Here is an 18,921-nt window from a genome sequence, read left to right on the forward strand (position 1 = left end):
CGACTGCAACCATCTCTTCAGGAAAGAGAAGAACCACTGTAAATCAATGCCTCCCATTCTCAGCTCCCAAAGGTGATCTGATAAAATACTACTGACATATCTAAAATACCACTCAGAGGTCCAACAAAATCAGGGCAGTTGTACTTCCACTTTCCATGTCTTACCACAGGTCATCTACAAAGAGCAATCTAGAAGGTCATAGTAAAATCAACTGGAGGATGGCATTTGCTCCTTGTTTATACACAATAAGGCTTGCAAGTGTTAGTGATGGTTCCCCCCCCACCCCCTTGGTAGTTCCTTGATTAGAGTTTTCTGTTTTCTGCTTGATTGTTTATCTGATGTCAATCCCTGCTTATCTGGTGGGAGAGAATGTGTTCTGATCTTTTTGCTTCCTTCTTAGCTTTTTGTTGTCTCTTTTGAATGGTGTGTAAATGTGGTTTATCTTTATATGTCTATTGATGGCTGGTTTGTCTGAATGCCAAGCTTCCAAGAATTCCCTAGCATTTTTGGATATAGCCGAACCTAGGAGGCTTACAATTTCCCAGTTAAAACTATAGTTGAGTCTGTCCATGTCCTGGGAGATTAAGGAGTTTTCATCATATCTTCCGACTGCTAGTTGCCTTTTATGGATTGCTAGTCTTCTTCCTTATTAATTAGCTCAAACCTAGCAATGAACTATGCTTAATGCCACTGTTCATAATTTATAGCAAATTGTGTCTCCAATGAAGTCTGTGAGGTAATAGAAAGCTTCACAAGGAAATAATGTATGAAGATAAATGCAAGCAGCTGTTGATACTGTGCTACTTTCCTCTTCAACCTGAAGCTCTTCTTTTTCAAGGTAATTGGACAATTTCCATAATCCCCAGCCAGCATGGCAAATGCCACATTAGCTGGAAATTATAAGGAGGGGGAGCCCAACTCATCTGGAAGGCATACATCTGGGGAAAGCTATTTGGTCATGTCTGTTTGATCTGAAAATGTTGCCAGACCATCTGGCAATCAATGAATTCCAACTCACCCTCTTCTTTTCCCACAGCTCTACCAGGGAGCTGCACCTAAGTTTGCTATTTATAGTTTGATTGCATTTTTCCCTCTGGTTTTTAGTAGAATTTTAAAATAATGTATTTAGTGTGCTAAGTCTCTTAGGAATCAATTTTTAAAATAATTATTGGATAAATACATCTCCTTGAAAAAAGTGCATTTTCCTTCAAATAGTCATAGAATTACATCACACTTCATTGCATCTTCTGGTATTATCTACTGGCAACCTTCCTATTTTAAATTGCAGGGTGACATGTAGCTTAATGCCCCCTATGAGCCACCCTATTCTTCCCACAGAATGACAAGATAGAGCCAGCAATTTGGCAGCATTCATAGCAGTGATGAACTATTCTTCAAAATTCCCTAACCATTATCCTTCTGGATGTACTGGATTACAGAAATCAGAAATGTCTTGGTTTTTTTTTTCCAGAAGATATTTCCTACTAGCAGTCAAGTTGTGTTAGCAGAGTCTTCTGGCTATCAAGCCCATGTTTTCATGAATTAAAAACCTTTCATTTTATATCAGAAGAACATGAATTGACTAAAGTTAGTCTGAATTTATCCATCAAGGTTGTGTTTTGTATACGCTCAGGTATTCCCGTTTCTACTTCTATTCGTAGATATTGTACTAACAGTTGACCCTTTGTTCTTCTTGTATAAAAATGGCAAGTCCCTGGGTGGACCAGCAATAGGTGGATAGTGTGTGTGTGTGTATGTGTGTGTGTGTGTGTGTGTGTGTGTGTAGATGATATTTCATATCATATTTCATTTCATATCAAACTGTTACATTTGGACTTTATTCTGTGTGCAGAAGGAGAAAGTCCATTTTCCCTATAAAGTTATCCTACCCTGTTTCCCCAAAAATAAGACCTCCCCAAATAATAAGCCCAATAAGGCTTTTGAGCGCATGCACCAAAATAAGCCCTACCCCAAAATATTGTAACACAGGAGCAACCATGAGGTGATTACGCTCACCACCTCCTGCATCTCAAAAATAATAAGACCTCCCCAAAAATAAGGCCAAGTGCCTATTTCAGGGGTGAAAAGAAAATAAGACTCTGTCTTATTTTCGGGGAAACATAGTACTTGAATTCAGTTAAAAAAGATGTAAGTTCTCAGCAGTAAGCTTTTTCACAGACTACAGGGAGAGATGGGCTGTATCCAATTAGGTGGCCAAAGACTAGTTATCAGAAGCAAACACTTATTTAGCTATTATAGCAATAGCACTTAGGCTTTTGTATCACTTCACAGTGCTTTACAGTCCTCTCTAAGTGGTTTACAGAGTCAGCATATTGCCCCAAACAATCTGGGTCCTCATTTTACAGATCTCAGAAGGATGGCTGAGTTGATCTTGAGCTGGTTAGGATCAATCCCTGACAGTGTGCAGAGTCAGCCTGCAATATTGCATTCTAACCACTGCGCCACCACAGTTCCTATTATGACAACAAATACTGTAATAATGCAAAACTAATATTTAATATGAATACTTCACAGATATGCTCTGTCCTATCTTGATATGACCAACCACTGTGGAAGAGGGAAAGGGATTTCCCAGGAACATGTTCGAGATTCCAAACTCTCTGGTTCCCTCAAGTTGCAACAAGAGAGAAAATATATTAATACCAAATTATTCCACCATGTGGAAAAACGATGTGTCCAGTTCTCATGCAGACACTAACTGCCTTTGGATGACTTTGAAAAAACTAAACAGAATTCTAGGAAGTACCAGAACTGTAAACTAAATTTAGAGGTAAAAATACATTCCGAAAGGACGCAATGGAAACTCACTTCTATGTAGTTGCCAGGAAAAAAAATACTACCTGTGAACAGAAACAGAATAACAGAGTTGGAAGGGACCTTGGAGGTCTTCTAGTCCAACGCCCTGCTTAGGCAGGAAACCCTACACCACTTCAGACAAATGGTTATCCAGTATCTTCTTAGAAACTTTCAGTATTGGAGCATTCACAACTTCTGGAGGCAAGCTGTTCCACTGATTAATTGTTCTAATTGTCAGGAAATTTCTCCTCAGTTCTAAATTGCTTCTCTCCTTCATTAGTTTCCACCCATTGCTTCTTGTTCTACCCTCAGGTGCCTTGGAAAATAGCTTGACTCCCTCTTCTTTGTGGCAGCCCCTGAGATATTGGAATACCACTATCACGCCATTCCTAGTCCTTCTTTTCAGATAGACAGATATGACTTCATGAGTCAAACTAAACACTAAGACTTTACCTAAACCTTTATTTCAGTGCTGGTTACCAATATTTGTTGATGGAAATTCATCCAATTATATCTGGAGACCCTAGTATTCCTCACCCTTGCAGGTAAATAAATTATGAAAAAAATAATGAATATATGAAATAATTATTTAGGTCTAGTTCTCTCCTACATTTCAAAACAATGCAATTGAATGCTTTCTTCTGGATAATGTCTTTATTAATTTATTAATGTCACATTAGCCTTCTTCAAGTGTTCCCTTCAAAGAACAAAGACTTGGAAATGGGTGGAGAAGTTTGCATATTCATCCTGAGTAAAACATCAAGGGTATCAGTTCATGAAGAGAGTTTTATTTGTCTTCAGCCCTGGAGTCGACCATCTACATAAATGCTTGGAAGTCAGAGAGATAGGGAATAGCCTCACATTTACCTAGCTTCAAAGTATCATGGTTTCAGATGAATCCCTAAAGAGAGAGATTTCAAACCAAGTTTCAAAAATTTTCGACTGTGGGTGGTTGGATGCATTGTTTTATCAATGTCAAAACAAAATTTCCCCGGAGATCAGTCTATTTGCCAAATTACTGATGTTGCTGTCCCTTCATTTTTCAAACAACAACAACAAAAAAAAATGGAGTTGGGCCAAGCAATGCTGATATTGTTAGGTCCAATGAGTCAGTCAATTAATTGTCTAAATTGTATATCAAGGAAATGTTAGAAAATAATCTTATACATTTGGCTGCTTTCCTATTGTTGGAAGAAATGTCTATCTGGGTTCAGTTCCAAGTGGGAAGAAAGACACCGGAAACATGGAGGCTGATTGGAAAGATGGTTTAATGGTGGACAGGATCACATGGTTTAAGGTCCTGGGCAATTGAGCACATGGGTGAGAGAGAGATTTATACCCTCTCTTGGGCCCTGCCTTGGAACTTCCTGTTCCTGTGTAAGGACAGATATCCTGATAGGTTGTCAGATTCCCATGGGGCCATGCAGGGGTAGCTTTGTAGGTTGTCTTGAATCCCAGGCTTGATTGAATCTTATTGGGTGATGAGGTAATAAAGCTATCATGTCCTGAGGGTGGAGGTCTTAATCCCATCATCCCAAGAGCCAAGGTGGCGCAGTGGTTAAATGCAGCACTGCAGGCTACTGCTAGATCAGCAGGTCAGCGGTTCAAATCTCACCGGCTCAGGGTTGACTCAGCCTTCCATCCTTCCGAGGTGGGTAAAATGAGGACCCAGATTGTTGGGGGCAATATGCTGACTCTCTGTAAACCGCTTAGAGAGGCCTGAAAGGCCTATGAAGCGGTATATAAGTCTACTGCTATTGCTATTGCTATTGCTATCACCCTGGAGCTGAAGTGGGGGGAGGGACAGGGAGCTGCTTTAAAATCATGTTTCTCCTTTTCTCATCCAGGGAAATATAATATTCTGCCTTTTTAATATTCCCTAGAATATTTCATTCTTCTAGGAGATGAGCAGGTGCTTTCTTACACTATCTATCCATAAACAGTACAATTAATGGTGCTCTATAATACTTGATTTTTTTTTTAAAAAAAAATACCAGTGAAGAATTAAATAGTAGCTCCAGTTCCCTAACAGGCCAGTCATACTAGAGGGAGAGAAAGAATAAAAAGTGTATCACTCTTCTCCCATTCCAATTTAGGAACTGCGTTTAACAGAAATGGAGAAGATAATCCTTTAATTATGTGAAAAGCTTTTCAAAACATCTCTTCCTTGTTACAAAAGCCCTGAAGGAAAAGAGGGATTTAAGTGGGACATCTATATACTTCGTAATAAAAATATTCCATAGATGTCAGTAACAAAAAAATGTTTTGCTTGAGTGAAGTCCAGAGAAGATTCACTGGATCCCATTAATTTATTGTTCTACTTAAGAATTGTAGCTAGGAATCCATTTTCCATTGGTTATTACTTATACCTTCTCTTATAGTCCTCAATGTTCTGTTTAGCTCAACATAACTGTGCATCTGTGCTCAATAATGCATCAGTAGACTTGGAGATCTAAAGCATTGCTGGCTAATTATATTAAAAAGTCCCACTAGGTTGGCCAGCAAGGAATAGGTCAATGCTTTCATGATTGTCTTCCACAATGCCATGTCACTTCATGGGCCCAACAATGCCATTTTTAAAAAATTAATTTGAGTGTTTTTGTGCATACGTTTGCCTTAAGCTGTTCGGCCTTATTTGAAATTGTCAAGCTGAGGTTGGAAATGAATTGAGGGAAGAGATGAATATTGCATCCTGTTGTGCAGAATCTGTAAGAAGGACCCTTGTGAATCTACATTACTCTTCCTTTGGCATTTTCAACTGCTCAGTTGCCCTTTCCTATTAAATATGACCTAATATGAGAACACAGAACCAAAGCCATAAGCATACTTGTAAGGTAGCAAAATGATAGGCATTTGTGAAACTTGTCGTAATTTAATACTGATCCATAAAAATCTTAATATTTTATGAGGGCTGACCTCTCCTGCCAAATGTCAATGAAGCCACCAACCAATCAAACACAATAATCCTAAGTTTATGACCGCAATTTAAAATGTGAATCTGTATCCAGATGAGAACATTTCGTTTCTTGTATCAGAAGAGAGAGAGAGGGAGGGCTATTTTTTGCTAATAGATGTGACTCTTTTTGCTAGGCTGAGAAGTTTAGTAGGTTTGGGATGGTAATTGCAGAACTCTCGTTTCACCCCTAAGTATCTGCTCAGCCTTCAACAGAGTTGTCTGCAGCATCTATGACACTGTGCTGCAAGTTTTATCCATTTTGTATGGGCCTTTATTAATAAAGAGCATTTATCTCAGCATTTAGTCATGCCAGCCACATGACCACAGAGATGTTTTCTGACAGTTCCGGCTCTTTGAGATGAGCACCGCCCCCTAGAGTCAGGAATGACTAGCATATATGTGCAAGGGGAACCTTTACCTTTATGGGCATCGTGACATCACACATTCCTACAAAAGAGTTGAAGCTTTCAGTGCAAAAATGATGCCGATTTCATTAGATTAAAAAAAAAAAGAATTTTCTTCTGCAGGAGAGCTATTTCCATGTTTGAAGTACATGAGTAGCTATTGCAAGAAAAGTTTATCTCTTTGTTTCTTTGAATGATGGAATATGAGTTTGTGAAAATAATGGAAATATGGGACTAGTTTTGTTTTTCCTGATAAACATATCCCTTGTTGTGTTGCCCCTTCCTGGGATATTCATTAATGAAATCAACAAATTTGTGGCTGTAATCAATGGTGGGATTCAAATAATTTAACAACCAGTTTACTGCCCTAATGACCAGCTAGGTAGGTGTGGCTCGGTGGTCATGTGACTGGGTGGGTGGGGCCAATTCAATGTCACTCACATCAATGGGCTTAGCTGTTACAATGTAAACTGAGAGGCCGTTTCTGTAAACAGGGCAATAAAGATTAGGCTAGAAACAACACCTGAATGTTTCCTTCCTGCCTTCCTTACAGGATTAGCCCTGTAAAGTGGAAAAAAACAAAATGAGATTTCTTCCAACAACCGGTTCTCCCAACTGCTTAGAAAGTTAACAACCAGTTCTCCAAAATAGGTGCGAACTGGCTGAATCCCACCCATGGCTGTAATTATTTATTGCATCTCAAAACAAGCAGAATGTTTTCAAATGAATTTATACAGAAGTTTTTTTTTCTTCAAAACCACACTCTATATTAAACTATAGATGGCTACAGATTGGCTGATTCAGTTATCCACATTTTAGCTTAAAAAACTCGGTGTCAAAAATTATCTTTTTTTTTCAAATTTAGGTTCAGTTTAGCCTGCTTCTGTGATAATCCGAGTTTTTGAAAGATGATTTCATAAAAAATATACATATTTTTCATCATATACATATTTTCCTTTTAATAGTCAAATTTTGTATGCAGTTTAGCCAGTGTTCGTAATGTCTATATATTCCTCTTACTCATAGATGCAATGTATGTGCATTTTCTCTGAATATTAATCTTTTAAAAGTTACCTTTACTTCTCCCTTTTCTTGCTGAGTTATTTAACCATAGTATGCAGGCAGCAGGATGTGATTGTTCTCACAATAATAAAACACACACACACACACAATCCTGAAACACTCAACCACACAAACACAAAATCCTGAAATATTTTATAATGTTCTGAAACCAGTTTAAGGAACATGTTAGCATAAATCATGGCTTTTCCTGGATAAAGAAAACTCAGGACAATCTTCAGTTGCAGTACGGAAAGGAAAGGAATACAGAATTAAGGTTGTGCAAAGCTTCATATTCAAAGAAAAAAATGCTTTGCAACATGGGGAATTCTCTACTTTCCTTGGCTTACTAAACTGTGCTGTGTAGATCGGAATCAGAAAATATATGGCTAACTTTCAAGCTTTTTTTTTTTAAAAAAAAAAATCTCCCCCAAAAAGCATTTTTTTAAAATAGTACAAGAGCTTTTATCTCTCCAAAGAATTCCATTGGTAAAACACGTTCATGAAAATGACCTGGTTGGAAGGGCATCAAATTATACATTTGCATAATTTTCTGAGCCTTTTTCATGCATTTCAAAAAAGTGAGATATAAAAGTCTGCAGAGAATAGCAAAGGAAAAGAAAATCTGTAATAAAGACCCACTATGGATTGGCAGAGCATAAGTCTACCATAAATATCCCTACCAAAAATTCATGAGTTTGCTAACTGCTCAAATGCAATTAGTGAATATCACTACTATCCAATAAAAACACAAGTGGAATTTAAAAGCAAAACAGCAAATGGATAATTTATGGAAAGAGGATTTTTAAGGAGACGGTAGTACTCTTTAAAAACAGCAATTCTATGAATTAATTCTATGCTATTAATTCTATTGCAAGGAATTGAGTCTCTTTTCTTCAGATATTTCAATATAGTTTGAAACATGGAAGAGAGCTAATGATTATCCTTAGAATATCTATCCTGCCCCGTTTTATGTTGAAACTGCCAATAGAGGTATTATGTGTTACAACCAGTGGGTTTAAAATATTTATTGCTTTGGCACAATTCTACTTCACTTGGGATTATCTTATGAACTAGGCCTACAATATATATTAGTAGTCACGTTAGAGTGAAAAAAAAATATGTTCTAGGATTCTGTTTATTGCAGTCTTTATAAAGCTGAACCTCTGAATCTTTTTTAAAAAAAATTAGCGCTTCCAAAAGGATTGAGCAGGAAAGTGGATTTAATTGCTTTTGTGTGTAATGCTAAAGCAATGGTAGATATTTTCTGGGCACAGACTTAATTATAAGAACATACTGTGGAGTAATTACAAATGGTTGCCATGATGGACATGACCAATCATAAAACATCAATTTATTTAAATATAACCATACTTATTTCTGAAATGTCAGGAAATAGTCACTATGTATAGGGTACATACCATACTGTATGGTAAAAATCTAGCTAACCACCAGATGGCACCAAAATTATCTTTTTAAAAATCTCTTTGCTGCCATCTATTGGTTGACCGTGCCTTTTCAGCCTAGATACAGGAGTCTTACAATGTAAGTAGTCCACGGAAGCCTTTTCTGCTGTCTCCTACAATTTAAATTTTGATGTGCTGGTATCAAAGAATAGCAATGTCTTACCTGAAGGGATAGGCAAAGGCTATGTCAATGCTGCGGTCGCTCTGTGTCCTGTTTGCGCAGTCCACGCTGAGCCGCAGTCCTCCAGAATAGCCACCACATGTTGCAAATGCAAAGACTGCAAAAAGCTGTGAAAAGATAATGATTCAGCAAAGTGAATTCAGCACTTGTACATAGTTATGACAACAGAAGCAGCAGTGCAGTGGTGGGTTCCGGATCCTGTTGCAACTGGTACAGTTGCAACGGGGCCCGGTGTCCTCCACATGCCAACACGCTTGGCATGCGTGCACATGGCATGCCGTGCGCGCATGCGTCTAACCATCCAGCAATGCCTCTGAAAGCTTCTTTGACACTCCAACTTTTCGGAGGAGCGTCACGCAGGCATTGTATGCGCCATGCCCATGTGCGGAAGCGCCGAAGGATTTAAAGACAGGTAAGATGGGTGAGCCCGCCGGAGCACCGTACCGGAATGGTACCCAGTGCTCCGGGCAGGCACCAATACGCCCATACCGGGGTGTACCGCCTGCAACCCACCACTGCAACAGTGACTCTCAGAGGAGGAAGTGGACAGGTTCTTAATGGGAGTAAGAGTAAAAAAAGAGTAAAAAGATTCCAATAAATAAAGCAAAATAAATGAAAGATAAAACTGTTTTCAGTAATACATTGATTATTATTTCTAGTTTCTTCAAAGTGGCAAACAAGAATGTGAAATTTTAATAAGAACTGGCTCAGTCTGGCCAGAGGCAGAAATTGCCCCAAAAGTTGCACTTTAATAAACTTCAAACTCATTATAATGCAACCCCACCCCCCATACCTACTGAATATTCAATTGGTCATTAACAAGAACATTCTAATAATATTATGGGAAGCTTTGAACATAATCCATATATAGTTGCTGGGCATGCTCTCTAGATACTTGTTGACTTAAATTGTGCTAGCCTAGTGATGGCTAACCTTTTCCGGACTGAGTGCCCAAAGTGCGGGCGCGAATGCACATGCGCATGCCACCACCCCCAAAATGCAATGTGGGCATGGCCCCCATGCATGCACTTCTGTGCATGTATGTGTGGCCCCCTGCATGCCCCCTGCACATGCGTGCACGTCCTCCACATGTGCACACCCCTGTACGTGCCCAACCCTTTGTGTATGTACTTCTAGAGCCCTGATGACCAGCTGGCTGGTGGGAGGCATGCATACATGTATGGTAGAGCTGAACAGGGGTGCTGGCTCACCTGCCCACAGACAGGGTGCTGCGTGCCACTTGTGGCAACCGTGCCGTAGGTTTGCCATCACGGTGCTAGCCAATTGAAGAACCGATTCCAAAGCCATTATATTTGAATTGTATTTAAAGTGATTTCTTCTTTCCATCTTGTACCTGTGGGAGCCTATCCTTTACTTATGCATAAATGGGTATTCATCTACCTTCTGGCTCAAATCCTATTTTGTCAAAGGGGACACCAAGCTAAAGAACCTTGTTGGTGTTTACAGCTAGCGTTCTCACTGTAGTTTAGACTTACTTTTCTTGCTAACTTTTGGCTTATGCCAATTTTATATCAGGAGACTATGATTTGGTCTTGCAGATCAGTTTGAGATTTCCAAATCACATCTGGAAGTGTCAAATCGGATTAATGTCAATTACTGTCTTAGGTTACCAGTAATTGTGAACAGGAGCTTGCAGGTAATAATAATAATGCTAAAGCAGATTTATTGGCAGAAAGACACTTGTATATTTTTTTCATTATATAATCTTTCCTGAAGGTTTATGCTAATTAACAAAAGCCCCCCCCTCCCCCAAGAGGTCCAGGAAGCTAAGCTGATTTTGTCAAATTATTTTTCTAAAAAAATATCATATGCCATATTTGGGAAATCAGACACCACTGATGTGTGTTTCTAATCAGGAGATAGGAGACATGTTTTTACAAGCTACCTCAGAATGAATCATTTAGTGTTGCAGCAAGCCAAGAAAAGTAATTTTGTTATACACGATTAGTATCATTACATTAAAAAAAAGGAATGCAGAATGTTATGTCAAATCAAGTTAAATTGCCTGTTCACACAAACCACTTTTTAAAACAAGTTCTGTTGATGACTGGATTTTAGCACTCCCCCTTCCCCCTGCATATCATATAAGCCTTATCTATGATCGTCTTTTTAAAAGCAATTTTTCAAGTTTACAGCACATTCTATCTGCAGCTGTTTAGAAGTTCTGTTTCGTGTCTAAAAGTGAAATGCAACCATTAACCAGCAGAAACAGAATCATAATTAGATTTATTGATTAACATATTGTTGTGTTGTTTTGTTTTACAAGGAATCCTAATGTATTTTCCTTTCTGAAAACATTCCCTTGCATTACAGATTCATTCTGCCAGCAGCAGAAGCTCAATTTTTCATTTATGAAATGGAAGTTACTGAAGCTTCCTCAACTTGGCCCTTCTAGATATGTTACATTTTAATTTTCTGATTTCCTAATTATCTTAATTAGAATTAAAGCCAAATGGTTATCAAATATGGGAATTAAACCCAACATGTTTTAGATTTTTTTGGGGTTGGACAACCTGGAACTACTCCGCTTATGGTCCAGTGGTGGGTTCCAGATCTTGTCGCAACTGGTATGCTGCAACGGGGCCAGGTGTCCTTGTCAGGCATGTGCGCTGCGCACGCATGAGCACGCCACTGCCCTGTGATACCCAGCTGCTCGGCGGAAGTCATGCAGGCACCACACACTGTGCGCAGGTGCGCAATTGGCCCATTTGCATCAAAAAGTGGCAAGGAACGCGGGCGGGTGGGCCAAACCAGCCACCGTTCCAGTACGGTGGCCGCGGCTCCCAGCTACCAATGGTATGCCTGTACCGGGCTGTACCGCTTGGAACCCACCACTGCTATGGTCTGACCTAAGCATAGTACACAAAATTATCTTCTAAAACGTCCTACCTGTCAATGACTACTTCAGCTTCAACCTCAATAATATACGGGAAAACAATAGATACAAACTCAAGATAAACTACTCCAAATTTGATTGCAGAAAAGAGAACTTCAGCAACAGAGTGATCAATGCCTGGAATCCTCTACCTGCCTCTGTTGTTGCATCCTCAAACCCCCACAGCTTCAACCTTAAACTATCTACCATGGACCTTACCCCATTCCTAAGAAGTCCTTAAAGGGGTTGTGTATAAGTACACCAGCGTGCCTACTGTCCCTGTCCTACTGTCAGCATTTATTTGTATTCATTTCCTTTGTTCATGCCCATGTTTATACCTATACCTGTTATCTTGTGTACGTTCAACAAACTAACTAACTAAATAAATAAAAATGAATTTCTGAAGGATCCCAACTTCAGAAAGGGTGGCCTGAAGAGATAAAGAAATAAATATAATGAGGCCAACAAGGGCAGGGCACAGTAGCTAAACTCTTCATTTTTTTAAATATAAAGGTAGTCTTTGATTTACCACCACAACTGAGTCCAACATTTTTGTTGCTAAGCAAAACAGTTGTTAAGTGAGGTTTTCCCCATTTCATGACCTTTCTTGCCACAGTTGTTACGTGAATCACTCCAGTTGTTAAGTTGGTAACATAGTTGTTAAGTGAATCGGCTTCCCCATTGACTTTGCTTGTCAGTAGGTCACAAAAGAGGATCACATAACTCTGGGACACTGCAACCGTCATAAATGTGAGTCAAATGTGCCAAGCATCTGAATTTTGATCACATGATCATTAGGATGCGGCAATAGTCACAAGTGTGAAAAATGATCATGTCACTATGTCAGTGCTGTTGTAACTTTGAATGGTCACTAAGTGAACTGTTGTAAATTGAGGACTACCTGTGATTGAATATAAAATGTAGAATTCCTTTCAATATTTGGTCACTATGCAAATACTACTTTTATATTAATAGTATCATTCTATAAGGCATGACATGGGGTGGGCAGATCATATTCCTTCATTGTATGTTTTGTCCATATACCTGAATGCCATACCAATTTCACATGCTCATCAAGAAACCTCCTCACTCATATTGTATGAAAACCTATAGTATTCACAAATGCCATTCCTTCCTTCCTTCCTTCCTTCCTTCCTTCCTTCCTTCCTTCCTTCCTTCCTTCCTCCCTCCCTCCCTCCCCCCCTCCCTCCCTCCCTCCCTCCCCATCCATCCATCCATCCATCCATCCATCCATCCCATCTACAAAGAGCAGCTATCTCTATTACTGCTATTTCTACATTTTACTCTGACTATAGTAAAAAAAATAAAGCAGGAACAGTTATGCTTTGCAAACAAATAACTTTGTTTCTCTATAAATAGTATTTATTTATTTGTATCCCTGTGTTATTATTTTTAGAATTAACCTAAGGTGGTGAACATATCAATCACACCTTCCTCTTCCTCCTCCTCCTATTTTCCACACAAGAACAATCCTGTGAGGTGAGTTGGGCTGAGAGAGAATGAGAGGTCCAAGGTCATCCAGCTGGCTTTCATGGCTAAGGCAGGACTTGAACTCACAGTCTCTAGCTGTTAAGGCACCTTAAACCACTAAAGGCACCTTAAGCTATTAAGGCACCTTAAACCGCTAAACCAAACTGGCTTTCCCATGTTGCTACTCTTTCCCTCCCATGGTCTAAAGGGGAGGCTCATAGTTATTTGAGAAAAAGGATGCTTTGCTTTCATTGTCAGAAACAATATAGCAAATTTGATATTTTTCAGTCAATTATACTTTGCATACCACCCAGTCACCCAGGTTTTGATTGACAGAACATGCAAACAAGATGTGCTTCCTGTGGTTGGAGACTAGAGTGTTAGAAATATTTAAAAAGGAGAACGAAGTTGGATTGTATAGCCTAGAAAAAGAAGCAGAAGAATGATCTGTCTGCCAGTCCAATAATTTAAGTGCTAATAGTCTTCAAATCACCAAAATGATACTTTGATACTTGGCCATTACCAGATAAAATATACAGAGATTGACTGTATTACTGATGCAACAAGATGGAAAAATCTCATTCATAACAGCAAAGATGGGGCCAGGAGCTGACTGTATATCAGATTATGAACTGCTCATGTGCAAATTCCAAATCAAGATAAAATGGAAGAAGTAAGCCAACTACAATTTCCATGTTACAGTCTTGAGCAAATGCTATTTTTAAGGAGAACATCAAGAATCACTCTGAAATCTTGAAGCACATGGCTAGCAGAGGAGCCATGGGATGAAATCAAAATGTTAAAGGTGAATGTGGAAATAGATCACCAAAGATCAAAAACAAGAAAAAAACTAAACTGGGTGTAAAAACAAAGGGTGGAAATTGCCAAGGAAAAAAGAGAAGCCAAAGCTGAGAGAAATAAATACCTCAGGGAGGAACATAACAACGAATAACCTTACAAGAGCCGAGAAGTAATATTTCATTGCAAAGACATTGAAGATGGAAGCAGACACAGAAAAACAAGGAAAACCTATATATAGGTATATATATATCCAAACTCAGAAGGAGCATCCAACATCAGATTGGTGCATTAATGGATCCCAATGGACTGACAGTAGTAATTGATTCAAACCAAGATGGAAGGAATATATTGAATTCTGGGGAATAGAGAATTCATAATCCCATTTGGAGACAGGCAACGAAGTGTCTTCTTTGGCACGTAGAGCAACAGGACTACAGGAATGACTACACTTTCAACCAAAATAATGCAAGGGCACCAAAGTTACTAAAGTCATGGATTATATACAGTAACTCCAGAAATATTGATAAATGATAAAGGAAAGTCATTAAATAATACTATGAATTTTTCAGGCAGGCAGAATGTAACATCTGATATGTGTTGCCCTTACTAGGGCTACTCCAACACTTTAGATTAGTGACTATAGATCAGTGGCCCTCAGCCTTTTGGGCACCAGTGACTGGTTCTGTGGAGAAAGGTTTTTCTGTGGACCGGAAGGGACGTGATTTCATGAGCTGCCTGCATCCCATGGATGAAGTTTCGCTTTTTTTGTGCAGCCTGTTTTCTGCCACACTGTGGCCCAGTGAGCATCCATGGACCATGGACTGCTATAGATTACCATATTCTTCGGAGTATAAGACACACCTTTTTCCCCTCAAAAAGAGCCTGAAAATCTGGGTGCATCTTATACACTGAATACAGAATTTTTTGGCTCCTGAAACCCCGCCCCTTCACCAAAATGGCCATGCAAAGCTTGTAGAAGGCTTTCGGAGTGCTCCTGGGGGCTGGCAAGGGCAGAAATAAGTGAAAAACAGTCTGTTTTTTCCTCAGTTTGCCCCCCCCCCCAGCCCCCAGGAGCACTCTATAAGCCTTCTAAAGGCTATGCATGCAATTTTTTTGACAAACAACGGCCCTGTTTTTTGCTCATTTTTGGGGGGTCCGACCCCCAGGAGCAGTCTACAAGACTCTTAAAGGCTATTCGTGTCTTTTTTTTAAAAGGGCCCATTTTTGCAAAAAATGAGCCATTTTTGGGAGGTTTGCAGAGCGCAAAAACTTTTTTTCAAATTTGCATCTTCAAAATCTTGGTGCATCTTATACTCCAGTGCGTCTTATACTCCAAAAAATACAGTACCTGATTAGATATGCTAACACCATGTACGATAGATGAGCTCTAATCCACCCTACTTAGATATACTAATGCCATGTAAGGTAGATGGGCTCAATTGTGTGCCCTATGGGAAGATTTAAGGATGAGTTGGAGACAGAGAAAGTTTGTGTGGTTGCTAGGAGTCAACGTCAACTTGAGGGACCTCCATTAAAACATTATTGCAATAATAATTTTAAAAAAACCTAGTGAAAACACATCAGCTTTACTTATTATTTTCTATACAAAAACTTGGCAAATTTGAATGGCAGACATTCAGATTCATTTCATTCATAAAGAGTCTTGTGACACTGTGAAAACTAACCATTTTATTATGACAACTTTCTTTCACTGCAGTGAGATCAAGGATACTGCTCATTCCTTTTAAGTCATGCACTTTGTTGGATTGATTATGTGCTGTCAAGTTGGTGTTTGCTCTTAGTGACCACATAGATATTCTCCTTGACAATCTGCCCCTATCTTGGTCCTTTAGGTCTTCAAAAGGTGCACCCATCACCATTTTAACTGAGTCATCTATCTTACCGTTGCTTGTCCTCTTCTCCTTTTTTTCACCTGAAAACTCAGAGAAAGGAGTAGAAAACAAATTGGCATCGTAGCATATCTGTACATTTTCTATATATTTACAACAATGTTCTTCTACTACAATTTTCATTTTGTTTTATCTTTTATGTATCTGTGCTGTTTTTGACACACTTGGAAGATGTATCACATTGTGTCCCTCAAGATTACAGTCTACTGAATTCTACTTTTCAGGTCTATTCAATTATGTATTCACGAAGGCATTGCCAATTATAGTCCTACAAAGCGAAAAGAACCCAAGATTACATGCACCAAAACTGCAACACAGATTTTACTTCAAACCTTGCATTCTATCCAAACTCCACCTTTAGAATCTCTATTTTTACAGGAACTTGGGAAGTTGTCATATTTCTTTTTTCAAGTTATTTTTGTCTTGCATAGGAAAAGGTCTTTCCTATCATTCTCTTTCAGTCACAGAGTTTGGACTTCTGTTTCTTCAGTGTAACATTTTTATTGGGTTATAATAAATATATTATTATATATTAGGAGGAAGAGGGAGAAGAGAAGTGAGGGAGGAGAAGAAGAAAAAGAAACGTTGACTTCTGACTCTCTCTGTTGCAGTAAAATAAGGCATTAACATCAAATCACAACTTTCTGGTTTTTTTTATAATGATATGAACAAGCCATTTCTATAAAGATCTAATCGGTAAAACCCAAAATCAAAGTTTGGACTTCTGTTTCTTGAATTGTCATTCAAGTCCATGGCAAAGGATGGGCTGGCTCTTACTTCTTCCACAGATATAAGATATAAGTACATAAAATGAGCAGAGGCTGAAAGGGATTGTGAACATTGTACACTTAATTTAAAAAATACATCAGTCAAAATTAAAAATAACTATTAACTCCTTTGTAGGAAATATCAGTAATCTAACCGTTTTGTTCTACATGGGATGGTAGGTATATAATTCTAATGTATGAGAACAATACTGTAATCAGACTGAAATTCTTGTTGTTTTGTTAATGATTAAAAAATATGCTTCAAGGTCTGATACTGTAGGACTAATTGGTAGGCTAAAAAGCCTGTACAAATAGCAGTGAATCTCAGTATGAATTTTGTTGTTATACATTCAACTGGAGCTGTAGTTTCTGATACTGTGTTATGAATAAAAGACCCCTGACAAGTAGAGGAGACTCGGCTATTTCCTCCCACAAAAAATAAATTCTTCCTCGGGAATGAATTCAGTTGAACTAGAGAGCAGCAGTGTCAATTGATAATAATAATTCAATTTAAATGGTTAGGCAAAACCATTGCATTTTTTTGGAGATGGGAAATGCAAGCGAACATACACATTTTGTTTGCTGAATAAAACTCCCATAGGTTTAAATAAGAAAGAATACACAAAACTATGTAGTCCATATTCACCATGAATTAATCTGGAGGTGCTCCCCAATACAGCTGGGACATCTGAAAGGACACATTTTCCTGCACATTCCTAAATGAATCTAAAGATCCTTGTAACTCCTACTCGAACTGCCCTGCCATTCAGAGGCATGGCGAACAGCTTCTAAAGAGTAGATCTTTTCAATGATGCCTTCTCACAAAAGGACACATTGGATCCCAAATTTGCTCTTTCCAGGGTTTGACATGAGCGGTTTTTTTAAAGAAGAGAATATTTGTAGCCCAGAGATCAACTATGGAGTCCTTGGTGCTCGATTGTTTTCTTACAAATGTTTCATTAACCAATTAGGTTAATGTGCTACTGCTACCAAGTCTAAGCAATTTTTATCCTTTTAGGCTGTGTAGGTTTGGATGGGGTGGAATCTGCCCCAACCCAACCCTGGCAAGTTGGAGTGGTCCTGGAACCCCCCTGGTTCTAGTGAAATATAATCTGTGACTCTTGCAGGGGTTGGATAGACCTGGTACACAATTGGGGGGGTTTCCTGCACTTGTAGCTCTGACTTGAACAAAGGGGGGCTAAGGAAAACTTTTGCATGGATTCCACAGTCCTCCACAGGTGAAATTCTGCCAGTTCACCCCAGTTTGGGTGAACTGATAGGGGCAGCAGCAGGAGGCTCCATGCACCTGCCCAGATGTCATCACTGATGCTCTGCACATGCGCAGAAGGTTCTACCCATGCGAAATGCTGCACACAAGCTCCCAGTTCCGTACCGGTAGCAAAGGTAAGAGGATTTCATGCCTGATGGACTCATCTTACGTGTTAATTTTGCTCATTCCTATCCCTGAGGGTATCTGCCTGTGCCACCAGGTCAGAAAGATGGGCATGTTTCAGGTTCCTTCTGTTCAATGTTACCATCAACTAAGGCAGCCTGCCTTCTCACATAGCAGTTTCCCTCCGAGACCTGGTAGGCATTCAAAAAAGGTTGAAGTCTTGGTTTCTCCTTTACTGGAGCCCAGTAAAGTTCTTTGGAGATGTGTTAGCCTTTTGAGGTAGTCAAGACAAGTAGTTTGCCCAGTCATACTTTATTGTAAGCTTACAGAATCTTGCAACTCTGAAAGTACATCTCTCACCTTCATAATCCAAGAAACTAGAAATGAGATGTTTGCCACACCCCCATTCCTTCTGCAGAAGGTCAGCTGCCTCTTATCTGACCAGTGTCTAGTCCGTGACTCTTCTTCCTGTCTCCCAAGATCATCCCCACATACCAATATAGGATGCGGAGGGGGACGTGCTATGTTTATGACTAAAGATTGCATTTAACATTGTCTCCATCTGTCTTTAAAAGACTACGTCAATGGACTATTTTGTAGCTTGATAAAATTATTGGCTCCATTATTAGACTTCCAATGTTTACCTTATTTATCAAATTTAGAAACTATCTCTCATAGCCTCCTCTGGGCAGTGTACAAAAAAATAACCTCAGGTCAACATTCAGTTTGATTTATGCTATGTAGCATTTTGATGGCATTACAATTTTTATTTTTGTGCAA

General features: G+C 39.1%; 1 protein-coding gene across 1 annotated transcript in view; it reads right to left on the reverse strand.

Moving 5' to 3' along the window:
• SYNPR (synaptoporin) overlaps positions 1-18,921 on the reverse strand; it is a 166,384-nt gene that overhangs the window by 17,101 nt on the left and 130,362 nt on the right. The window contains exon 3 of the mRNA XM_032211770.1: positions 8,866-8,990. Coding sequence (XP_032067661.1) covers positions 8,866-8,990 — 125 coding nt within the window. The remainder of the gene's footprint in view (positions 1-8,865; positions 8,991-18,921) is intronic.

Source organism: Thamnophis elegans, chromosome 2, assembly GCF_009769535.1.
Source record: "Thamnophis elegans isolate rThaEle1 chromosome 2, rThaEle1.pri, whole genome shotgun sequence".
In the NCBI taxonomy this organism is placed as follows: domain Eukaryota; kingdom Metazoa; phylum Chordata; class Lepidosauria; order Squamata; family Colubridae; genus Thamnophis; species Thamnophis elegans.